Source organism: Seriola aureovittata, chromosome 7, assembly GCF_021018895.1.
Source record: "Seriola aureovittata isolate HTS-2021-v1 ecotype China chromosome 7, ASM2101889v1, whole genome shotgun sequence".
NCBI classification, from domain to species: Eukaryota; Metazoa; Chordata; class Actinopteri; order Carangiformes; family Carangidae; genus Seriola; species Seriola aureovittata.
Genome location: NC_079370.1, coordinates 3,827,588 through 3,839,199, shown reverse-complemented (window position 1 = coordinate 3,839,199; position 11,612 = coordinate 3,827,588). Strand labels below are relative to the sequence as shown.

At 38.6% G+C, this 11,612-nt stretch overlaps 2 protein-coding genes across 4 annotated transcripts; both read right to left on the bottom strand.

The window, feature by feature from the left end:
• Positions 1 to 1,295: 1,295 nt before the first annotated feature.
• On the bottom strand, positions 1,296 to 2,902 carry LOC130172594 (protein S100-A1-like). Of its 2 annotated transcripts, none has more exons than XR_008828299.1 (3): positions 2,773 to 2,856; positions 2,109 to 2,281; positions 1,296 to 1,686 (listed from the first exon to the last, which is right to left on the bottom strand). XR_008828299.1 is itself a non-coding variant. In XM_056381416.1 (3 exons), the coding sequence occupies exons 1-3, from the start codon at positions 2,884 to 2,886 to the stop codon at positions 1,552 to 1,554; spliced, it is 348 nt and encodes a 115-aa protein (XP_056237391.1). In that variant the 5' UTR covers positions 2,887 to 2,902; the 3' UTR covers positions 1,296 to 1,551. The 2 variants fall into 2 exon arrangements, 1 of the variants encoding a protein (XP_056237391.1); XM_056381416.1 differs by having other exon boundaries at positions 2,847 to 2,902.
• A 3,189-nt stretch (positions 2,903 to 6,091) lies between these two features.
• Positions 6,092 to 9,661, bottom strand: LOC130172401 (protein S100-A1-like). 2 transcript variants are annotated; one of them, XM_056381124.1, is made up of 4 exons: positions 9,538 to 9,604; positions 7,484 to 7,553; positions 7,231 to 7,380; positions 6,092 to 6,450 (listed from the first exon to the last, which is right to left on the bottom strand). In XM_056381124.1, exons 3-4 carry the CDS (start codon positions 7,369 to 7,371, stop codon positions 6,280 to 6,282), a joined length of 312 nt encoding a protein of 103 aa, XP_056237099.1. In that variant the 5' UTR covers positions 7,372 to 7,380; positions 7,484 to 7,553; positions 9,538 to 9,604; the 3' UTR covers positions 6,092 to 6,279. The 2 variants fall into 2 exon arrangements, with proteins under 2 accessions (XP_056237099.1, XP_056237098.1); XM_056381123.1 differs by lacking the exon at positions 7,484 to 7,553 and having other exon boundaries at positions 9,538 to 9,661.
• Between the last annotated feature and the right edge of the window lie 1,951 nt (positions 9,662 to 11,612).

Sequence of the window (11,612 nt, the reverse complement as noted above, 5' to 3'; positions counted from 1 at the left end):
CAGTTCAATGTGTCTCGTCTGCAAATTCCTGACCGATGGATGCTTCGAGATGGATTAGTGCTCTAGAGAAAATCTGCCTTTTTAGGTCTAACCAATAAACGTTTCTCAACACCACTAACATAATAACTGTAACTTAAATCACTGCACCTTGTAATGTTGTTAAAAGAGGTGTCATCAATGATATTTTGTGCTTTGTCCAGAAGACATCCTGTCAATAAAGATATTTTCCTGTTTTCCCGGACTCCTCAGTAATTCCTTTAAAACGTATTATCCTGACACATATTAAAGAAATCTGTCCCCTTCAGGCCAGTTTGTGGTATTTGAAGTGAAAAGAGCTGAATCAGTTTCCAAAAGAGTAAAAAAAAAAAGACTCTACCAGTTATTCTCACAGTTGCAATATGTACCACCATCTACACCTCTCTCTTTAGGTGTTTTGTATCATAGCACATTGTGCAGGAGTGTAGGTTGCCCCCTTACTGTCAGTTAGAAGAGACCTGCAATCCATAGTATATATGTATACGGCACTGCTGGAAAAACAGTCTATGAATCTTGCAGTATAGCAGGGAGTTTGCCTTTACTGCAAACTTGCTGCTTTATTAGAGTTCAGTAGTGCCTCCATCTTGAAGTCGTCACCTATACCTGCAATTGATGGATCTTAGTGAAGTTCAGATCGTTAAGGTTAACTCAGCCTTTATCCCATAGTGTTGTGCTTTGTTTTATTTAATGCTGGTGTGATGGCCTTTTTTTTAACCTTAGTTTACTGTAGTGACAAATCTGCCCTGCTACCACCAGATTGTAGCAGGGAGAGACTACACACACTGAAGGCCTCTCAGTTTATTCCATTGTTCAGGTGCATTCTTAAAAATAAAACGTCCAGTTTTCAGAAAAGATGACAGAAAGTTTCTAAAAATTGTATGTATTATTTCTGTATTCTCAAAGATATCATGGATGAGAGATGCCTCATACACATAAGATCATGTGATAGGTGATGTTGAGTGTTATGATAAAGAAGACGTTTGTTGTTGACTCTACCCTGTTCTTGAGTCTACCCTGCCACCAACAGATGGTAAGACACTACAACAACACTACTCTGTTTATTACAGATTACATGTATGGAGATAGGACCCTCTAAATACCAGTCAATCTGACCTATAAACTGGGCCTTGGTACTTGGGGAGGTGAAGACTGATTTACTTCTCTGTGTCTTTTAGCTTTAAATGCTGCAAGCTGGGTTAGGATTAGGGCAGATTTCATTAATGTGTTGGTAAAATAAGTTTGACGACATCACTGAGCAGTCCGGGAAAACAGGATAACATCTTTATTGAGAGGATGTCTTCTTGACAAAACAAAAATAATCACTGAGGAATTGTTTTCATCAGTGGTGCCTCTTTTAACAACATTACAAGTTGCGGTGATTTAAGTTACAACCAAAACCTTAACATCTATAAGATGATGAACACTGTTACTATGTAATTGGTGTTCAGAAAAGTTTATTGATTAAATGTAAAAAGGCAGATTTTCACTTAGAGCACTCGTCCCTCGTTGAAGCATTCAGCTTTCGATATATGAGAACGTCAAGATACACACTGAACTGATCATAATGATAAATTCTGGGAAGTCCATTTTACCGTCCTCATCGAGGTCCAGGGAAGACACAATCTGGTCCATGTCCTTTTTATTAGCGCCCTAAAACAGATGAATCATGATGTAAATCAAACCAAACTGAAATTTGTTCCACAAGATTGAATCCTTATGGCCACATAACAAGGTTGCCTGGGCAACTGCATTACACTTTTGCCTTAAATAGGTTTGTGATCCTGATCCAGAATCACCAATGTTAAGAAAAAGTCAGTGGAGGGGTTCATGGAGCTAGAATGGTGACAATAAAATTTTGACTTTGAAAATAACATTTTTGGTATTGAAAACATCTAACGTTAGCACATAAGTTGTAGTAAGAGATTTTGGTCTTTTCATGGAAATTGTAATTAATAAGAAAAAACATTGATAAAAATCACTATGTAAAAATATTCAGAGAAAACTGTGACACATAGTTCATCATTAACTATAGTGTGTAGGGAATTTAGAAATGTTAAAGAAAAAAAACTCACAGTAAAGAAGGCAGGGAATTCTGTCTGCATCATAGCCTTCACATCTTTTTTGATAATCTTAAACTGGTCTCCGTCTTTTAAAGCATAACTGTTGAACATTTTGATTAGGTTGATTATATGCTCTTGTCCTATGGCTGACATTTCTTTTCTTTTCTTTGTCTTGCGATCAAAGCCTGGAAAGACAATTAAATTCAACAAACACAAATACAAACACACAATGTTAGTTACAAAAATGGCATTTTGTTGTTGTTTACAGGAGCAGTAAAAAGTTAAACCCAAAATATTGCTGTGATTATTATTGACTAAAGATAAATCTAGAATGCCAAAAAATAATCATATGAATAATAAAGATATCATAATATAATACCGAACACTACTTCCTTTCTACCTTATGCACAACCCTCAACCACAGAGGTTGAATGAATACATGACTGAATTTATCAAATGAATCTTTGGAAAAACTTGCTGACTCAGCTAAAGGTTAATTAAAATGCACATGAAAGAGAGTTAAGAATATCAACAAATGTTAAAACATTTTAAAAATCTGACCATAAATATCTACACAGCATTTTGGAAGTCTTAAAAACAGCCTGCAATGACACTGGCAAACAATTTGTTCTGTAAACTTTTTCGTATACTTAGAAGTATACATTTAATATCTCACCTGGCAGATCTAACTTTAATCCTTTAAAGTTCTGAACCCAAAGCAATTTTAGAAAACAGAGAACAGGAACTCACCAGAACAAGCTGTGGAAGAAGAAGTGGCTCCAGCTCTCATCTCATCGGTTATATGCATCCTTCTCACTATTGAAAAGACAGACCTCGCCCTCTTTGCATGCCAGGTGACTCACCTGTTATGCAAACGACAGCCAAAGGTGGATTATTCCAAATGTATAATAGAATAAACAGCTTAAGAGCATGATGATAGAAATTTATGTGTGTAAAGTGGGCTAGTGAGCGAACGCTACTATATGTTATAGTATTTATAGTTAGCCCAAAATATTTCTTACATATATATCTAGCCATGATGAGGTTTTGAGATATTAATGTGTTCCAACAGGTGCCAAATTTTTTCTGTGATTGTTATCATATTTCAACTCTCACCAGGCAGATGTGACACTTTAATCATTAAAAGTTCTAAATCCAACACAATTAGATAGAAAACAAAGAGCAGTATGTGCTGTCAGAGCTGCTCTGGGTCACAGCACTTAGTGTAGATGAGTTTCAGATATTCTTTATATCTTTTTGCACCTTTACTATTTAAAGGTTTAATTCCCCAAAAAACACTTTCTTACCTCTATATCTAACCATGATGAGCTGTTGAAATAGTCACCGGTTTTAACAGGTGCACGAATACAATACATAACATAGTTCACCCAAATGTTGAGCAGGAGAAAATTTACTGTATTTGAGATGAAAATGCAAGAAAAAATTGAGAAAAGAAAAATGAAATAGACATAAATACATGTTTATTTATATAAATTGGGCAGTGGTGGCCTAAAGGTTAGAGGGACAAGCTTGTGATTTCGAAGGTCGGGGGTTTGATCCTTGTGTCGGTTGGCAGAAATGTGTTTGTTTGCCACACTTGGACTAGCAGGATTTAATCTGTGTGGGAAAAGTGAAAGAACGGCAATCACCCAACCCTTATCAAAACCGCTGTTGTGCCCTTGAGCAAGGGCCTTAACCCAAACTGCTCAAGTCAGACAGGTCTGTTGTTGTGATCAGGGCGTTCCTGTAAAAGAAAAAATGATAAATATCGGGTTTGAAAGTAGTTTTGTTTATGTAACTCTTTGGTTGAAGTTGGCATCCTCGAAGAGGTGGTTCCATCTTTCCAGTGAGCTGATTGGTCGGTTGTGTGGGCCCTTTTTGGCAATTCTCTGAGCTGCAGATCAGCTTTAACTAGGTTGGACCACTCTTAAAAGAACTGTTAGGCTCTGCGACCGCACCTGTTTTTGTTTGTATTTCTGTGGTATCTCTGTATAAGGGTAATGAATTCAGGTTCAGAGTATAGTATCTGAGAAATGTACAGTTTGCTGCAAGACGGCACCTTACAGGGATTCATGACTTTTAATAGAAAATGGTTTGTTTATTTAAGACCTCTCTGGTCATAAATAATTGATTGATTGATTACTGACTAACACAAGTATATTACAGTCAAGGTGGGTGGAAATAAAGCAGGGAGGAGTTTCTCCAGATTTGTGGCTGAAATAAAAGAAACACTCTCAAATGATAAAAGCATGACTGCAGAACTTCAAAACACAAATTCTGATCAAAGATTTCACTGAATGTAATGCAAAATTAGCAGAATCGTTTGCAGAATTTTTATATCATAGATTTGCACAGAAAACTGGGAAGGCTATATTACTTTTAAGATTGCATCTGAACAGTGAAATGAGCGAAGAGTCCTTCAATGTGTAAAATGCCTCTTTGCTACCATCTAGTTGTGGCAGGGTAGACTTGTCTGTACAGTAGACAATCCTGTGTTTTGCAGTACTGGCTGCAGTGTCATGTCACCAGAGCTTGTGTTTCTGAGGAGTTTCTGCATAAATAGCCGTCAGACAAGCTGCTGTTGCATAATTGAAGATGCTTCACGACTTTGTAAGGGCCCATATTAAGTTTCTACAGACTGCATTGTGTGTGACCCTATTCAAGGCTGCTTTTCACCTTAAATGCTCCTTCTCCCTACGTGTGCTAATGAAGACAGAGGATGTAAGGCCACCTCTGTCTGACACCCTGGCACAAGTCTGAGTCAAGTTGTGCATTTCTGTTATCACTTTTTAGAAGTTTTTGGAGTGAAATTTGAAACTCACACCATCAAGAATACATTTCTGGTTTTAAGAACCAAAAGCCATCGCAATGTAGTTTTACATCTCCTCTCACAGGCTTCTCTCTGGAGCTCTAGTAACAACAGGTCTGAGAGCCAATCCGAGGTGAGGAGGCTCTGAGCCTCTCTTCTGATTGGCTGACTGTTTTCTGAGTGATTGAATAAAAATACAGCAGATTTCAGGTAAAACACTCAGAGAAACCAAATCCTGCAAGGTTGGATGGTGGGGCAAGGTGGGTGGGGCTTGGCAGAGAGCAATGACTGCTTTGTTTTGACATCACAAAGTTACAGAAGCTTTATGTTTTAAGGCTCAGTTTCTGAACAGGCTGTGTACATTTCTCTGTGGACTGAGGCTTTGATACTTTCACATGTTAATATAGAACCTAGACCTGCTTCATAATCAAGAAACCTACCTTTATAGAATATGGAAGCTTTAATACTGATTATTCAGCTCTGCTCGGATTTGTTTATATTATAATTGCAATGTTCAATCTGTGAAATCGTTTTGGTATCATGTAGCTGCTGTAGAGGAAACTTTTTAAATTAGATTAAATTCCTACTAAAAAGTCATGTGCTATGATAAATCTATATGCAGTCATCATTTCAACACCGGTCCCGCTCAATATTTTTAATTTTCTGACAGCCAAGTGTCTCATTTCAGAAGAACTGCATTATTTAAATCACTCAGGGGGGAAAAAGGTCAACCCAGGAGTCATTGAGCAGCTGATGTACCGGTAATGCATGCCTTTCTATACAAAGAATAACAAGTGCATAAAAGCCTGCAGTGCGTTGCGTCAATGAACCTCTGGTTTATCTGCTATTCAGTGACTGTACAGCATTCTTCCTTTTGAAATGCACAGTCACAATGTGTGTGATGAATGAATGAAAGACAGCGTCTTAGAGCCTCCATGACTGACGTAATTGAACGAGCTGGAACCGGCGCACAACCAGCATTAGGATGACATCAGGACCAGCAAGCTGATGTGAACTACCTCCCATCAGACACTGGGTGGTGCTCAAGGTTGCTAATGCTGTTATGGAGTTTGTTCCACATGTTTACAGCTCCTTTAATACTCAAATTCTGCAATTAAAAAAAAAGAAAAAAAAAAAAAAAAAAAAAAAAGACATTTAACTTGTTTCCTGAAATAATAGACGTGAAAACTGGACGACATCTTTATTAAGCTGGACAGCTTTTCAAGGACAAAAAAAAACAAACCTTTTGCAACATTTCAAGGTGCTGTGTTCAAGGAATGATTCAAACCGTGACATCCATAAAATGGACTCACATCGTTAGTATATAAATTGTGTGAAGAAGGGATTATAGATTTAACTTGAAACTACAGAAGTTCAGTCTTTCTTCGAGCAGGACTGCTCTTTCTCGCAGCCTGTGAAGAACTCGTTGCAGGCGACGGTCAGTGCAGTGACCAGAACGACGAACTCCTGGAAGTCCACTTCACCGTCCTGGTTTTCATCCAGGTCGTTCATGATCTTCTCGACCAACATGGGGTCGTTGCTGGCCTAAAACAGAAGCATCGTAGTGACAATCAAAAGAATGTTTTCTTTCATTCATTCATTCATTCATCTCTCATACACTTTGTGACCTGGGGTGGGGGAGTGATGACATGTGGAGTGTGTATTGTATCTACTGTTTAAATAATTAATTAAATGGAATATAAAAAGTTTGATAAAGTTAATTTCTGATGAAGTAGAAAAATGTTGCATTTATAATCACAGAAGCTAATTAACAGTGTGGATTATTTTTCTAATAAAAAGATAAGACAGCATTTAGTGGGTTTTCCAATCATCATCACAAAGTGGCCTCATGTCGTTTCCAAACACATGAAGATACTGCAGCCGTTTTCCATAGTTGAGCAAGACAGAAAATGACTAAGTTGAATGTGCTTCTATTTGTAGTCGTCACTGATGAGAAAGTGCATGTATCACATACAATAGTAAATTACTTATTAAAAGTAATTCAAGTGTTTCTGTAATATCACTGTCCCTACAAGTCACAGTGGAGGATGCCGTGATTGTAGTTATTATGATGTCAAGTCAGGTAAATTGAGGACCTAAATTTCTGCATGAGACCTGTTCATGCACTCAAATACACCCCCCCAACCTAAATTCCTCCCGGAGACAACAGCAGTACCCTTCTGGTATTTAATTTATTTTGTATTTAGCATTGAACATAGCATTGTAAGTATTATGACTCCAAACTTTTGATTAGATGTGGGACATGAGGATCGTTACTGTACAAAAATTCGAATTTACTTTGGAAAACAGTCGACAGATACTCACTGACAGGAAGCCTGGGAGCTTTTCGTTTAACAGGGTCTTCAGCTCTCCCTTATTCAGCTTGTACTTGTCACCTTCTTTTCCCGAATAGGAGTGGAACACTTCAATGAGGCCAGCCATGGCGTCTTGCAGGTTGTAATTCATGTTTCAGTCCTATAAAGAAGAAATACTTGAGTGCAGGAAGATTTTTTTTTTTTTTTTTTCTCCCCCCCCAAAGGAGGAAGCTGGAGGAAACAAAAAGCAGTTATCAGGTTACCAAAGATGTCACTTGGCTGTGGAGTTGAAGGGCAGAGGGTGAGATGGTTCACAGTAGATACAGACTTTCCCTGAGAGCAAAACCAAAATTTGAAACATATTAATCAAAGTGAAAAACAAGACATTGTGCCATCAGCTTAAAAAACATTTCTGATGCTCCTCTGCCGATACTCCGCTTCATTATGTTTCAGCGTTTAGGTTCATCGTCTGTCAAATGACTGACTTGTAAGTGGAGCTCGTCTATTTTCACAGTTTAGGGAAAACTGCCTTAAAAAAAAAAAAAAAATCCCAAGCTTGGCTCAGTCTTGATTCTTCTGAAAGCATTTTTAAAACCTGCCTCAACAAGTTAAGGTTGGATCGCTTGATTTCTCTTAGTGTGTCGTAGTCATGTCAAATACCCGTATAGCCGATCAAAGCGCTGTCAGTTATAAAATGGTAGAGTTTGAGAAATAGGCTTATTTGCCTTCTTGCTGAGTGTTAGAGAAGACGACCAGGATACCACTCTCATACTGGTACGGTAGCCTAAGTATGAAGGTACAGCTAGCAGCCCGTTAGCTTAGCATAAAGACTGGAAACTGAAGGGTGGAGTTAGTTTGTTGCTTTGTTGATCGTGATCAAGATACAAGCAGGTCATTTTACAATTGAAAAAGAAACTTGTCAGTGCCCCCTGGTGGACAAACCGAGTTTTTAAACAACTTGCCCGTTTAAATTTTATTAAGTGACGTAACAGAGGCTACGTCCAACTCTATATGCAGACTACGGTGTAACATTATCCCCCAGTTTAGATTGCATTTTGCGTTTGTAAAAAACAGGCTCATAATAGTTGGCCTGAGCTAAAGAAGGAATCATAGAAAGCATTGAACTTCAGAGAAATCCTTTCATTATCTATCATTTCCTTAACCTGCGTTTTAACTCACAGGGAGAGGAGGAGCGTCTCCAGCTTTTCATTGTTGCCCTTTGTCTTTCAGCAGAATACACATTTTCATTGTGTATTGGCATCACAATTATTTCCACATATTGTGAACCATGACAACAGCAATAACCTCGGTTAGTGACTTTCAAGTGACACTGCTGCCAGTAAAAATGGATCATGTGCACTCAGTGCTTTGACTGATTTTTGGAGCATGTGCTTGTCAAAAAAGTTAATTAAAAAAAAAAAAAAAAAAAAAAAAAAAAAAAGACAGCAGGCAGAGATTATTTCAGTCTACTTAATAATGTGGGAAGACATGAATCATCTGCTGATTGTGATGAGTAATCGCACCAACATAGAGTCTCCAGAAAACGTATGCACACATTTTGTCAACATATAGACACGCGTCACATATGCATAAACGCGTTTATTAAAGTAATATTCGGTGAAACCTGCTGGTGCCTGTGCCAAACTCAGCCTGAGACCAAACGAAATGCAGCCGGAGTTAAAACTGTTTAAATCTCTAACCTTACACCTGCCCTTCACTCTATCAGACACCTGAGAAGCTGCTGCTGCAGGGGGCGGGGAGGGTGATGGGGCTGAATCATTTCCCCTCCAACCTCCGTGAACCAGCGGAGGACAAAGGACAGACCCCCTGCGGGGCGGCTTGCACATAAAGTAGAATTGTAGATTGTGGCTTGCATTATGTAACGTAAACAACCTGATGCCTTCACCCTGAGGATTAACCCTTGACAGGTTCATGTGTCCTCGTTAACACTGTCTGATGGTTCCTATATGCGCGCGTGCGTGTGCGTATGCGTGTGTGTGTGTATGAGAATAACTCCTCAAGCCTGAGATATATAAGATATAACCCACTACATCACTTCGCTGAACAATGCACCGCCACATTCCCTTAATTAGCCTCCATAAATGCTGTTAATGATTTATTTCAGGAAGCTAATTAAAAGCCTTTTGAATGTCAAATGCAAAGCTGCTGTTAATTAACTGAGACTAAACCACGAGCAGACTGCAGACGCCACTCAACGTGAAAATGACAAAATACATGAAAAACACTGAATCACATTCTGTTTATGTCGCACTGAAACAACCATTCGCCTCTTAACAAAGACACAGCGGAGACTCACCTGAACAGTGGCGCTCACAGGTGCTGGTGGAGGCGGCTTCAGCTCTCATCAGTTATATAGGCTCCTCTCATCAGTACACAAGCAAATCTGGATCAGATAGGACCCTCCCCCCGGACGGCAGCAGCGTCACCTGCTGCACAGGTGACTCGCCTTGTAAGGCAAAAGAACGGCCGGTGTGTGGACGCAAATTAGCTTGACAAATATATCATGGCCTTATAAAGTTATGGCTGACATGTAAGCAGAGAGGTGCCTGTTTAAAGCAGCAGATATGGTGAAACAGCATAAACAAACAATTTACCTTTAATCCAAGTTAACCAAAGTATTTGGTAGTTTTATTTTTTACTTTTTTTATTTTACAAGGTCCATTTAATGGTTGTACTGGGGCTCTTGGTTGCATCACACGAGCTTCCTCAGCAGATAAACATCAGCCAGTTGCTATTAAAGTGTAGATGTTAAATTGCCATTTTTTCTGAGCACTTTAAGGACTCTCTATGTCTATGCTATTTTAAAGGACCCATATTGTATAAAGGTAGATGTCCATGTGTTGTTTGATTATGAGGCAGGTCTAGGTTCTATATTAATACTGTGATACCTGATGTATCAAAGCACTCAGTCCACAGAGAAATGCACATGGCCTGTATTCAGAAACTGAGACTTAAAACGAGCCGTCAGGACTTCTGGAACTTTGTGATGTCACAACGAAGCAGTCACTGCCCATACCATGCCCACTTGGACCCACGATCCAAACCTTTTACAGGATTTGGTTTCTCTCAGTGTTTTTACCTGATATCTGATATATTTGTATTGGATCACTCAGAAAACAGTCAGCCAATCAGAAGAGAGGCCTTCCTTCTTCTGATCGGCTGACTGACCTGTTGTTACTAGAGCTCCAGAGAGAAGCCTGTGAGAGGAGATTTAAAACTACATTGATATGGTTTTTGGTTCTTAAAACCACAAATGTATTCCTGATGAACACATGAGATAAAACACAGGAGAAGTGTAAAATATGGAGCTTTACTGAGACTTAAAGTTAATTCTTGACCATGCAGTGAAATTGCTTTGTCAGTTAAATGAACTGTCAAGCTCAACATTTTATTATATTTGTATAGGCAAAAATGCTATACAGACACTTTCCAAACAATTTAGAAAACAAACTCTGCAACTTCTTTCTTGCGATTTGGTCAGTTTGGGCAGTTTTATACTCAGTACCTTTGCAAGAACCCTGTGTGCTAAACTCCAAATGAAGTTCTCTCAAATTTCTTCATTACTGTGACGTTTGCCTCCAGAGCTTTTAACTATACTGACAAATCAAACAACAAATAAGCTGAAACAATTCTTTCCTCTTTCCTGCCACAGTTTTCTTCCTTTTGTGCTGCCTGTAGGCCTCTCTCTCTTATGCTAGTTAGGTATTTTCACATCACAACATTTGCAATTAACCGAGTTATTATGCTTGAAGGACAGTGCAACTTGAGAGGCAATACAAATGAAGCGCACGCCAGTCAAAAGAAATCCTCCGTTCGCTGAATGCAAATGATTGGGGTTGATTTACATCAGTATCTCCAGGTGGCGCAATATGAAGGCTATATGGATATTTGCATGCTTCTAGTTAATAATTAAACTTGAGGCACAAAACCAAAGTACATTTTAATAGCAAACACTGCTGCAAATATAAAAAAGGTAGTTATGAGATCATTTGCTGTGGCTCAAATTGCATTAAGGCAATGTACAATGTTATATATACAGTGTCTGAAAATCTTAGTGATACAGTGAAGTAATTTCTCTGGTGTCAGTGCAAATTGAGTTTTAAAAAAATGTCTGATCTTTCAACATTTCAGATTTTTGTTTGAAAGTGCGACAGCTGCACATGAAAGCCAGAGAAAGAGCTCTTCATCTTGTGGATGGGTGCGAGTCATCCGACGTAATCGCATGTTAACAGTCGGGACTAAAACGGATAGACTTTTAAATATCATAAAACTAGAGCAGGAAGTACAGAATGTATACACACAGTCTGCATCAAAAATAGACATGTGTCTTTTAACAATAAACTACCGAATAAGATATTGTATAGTGCATTT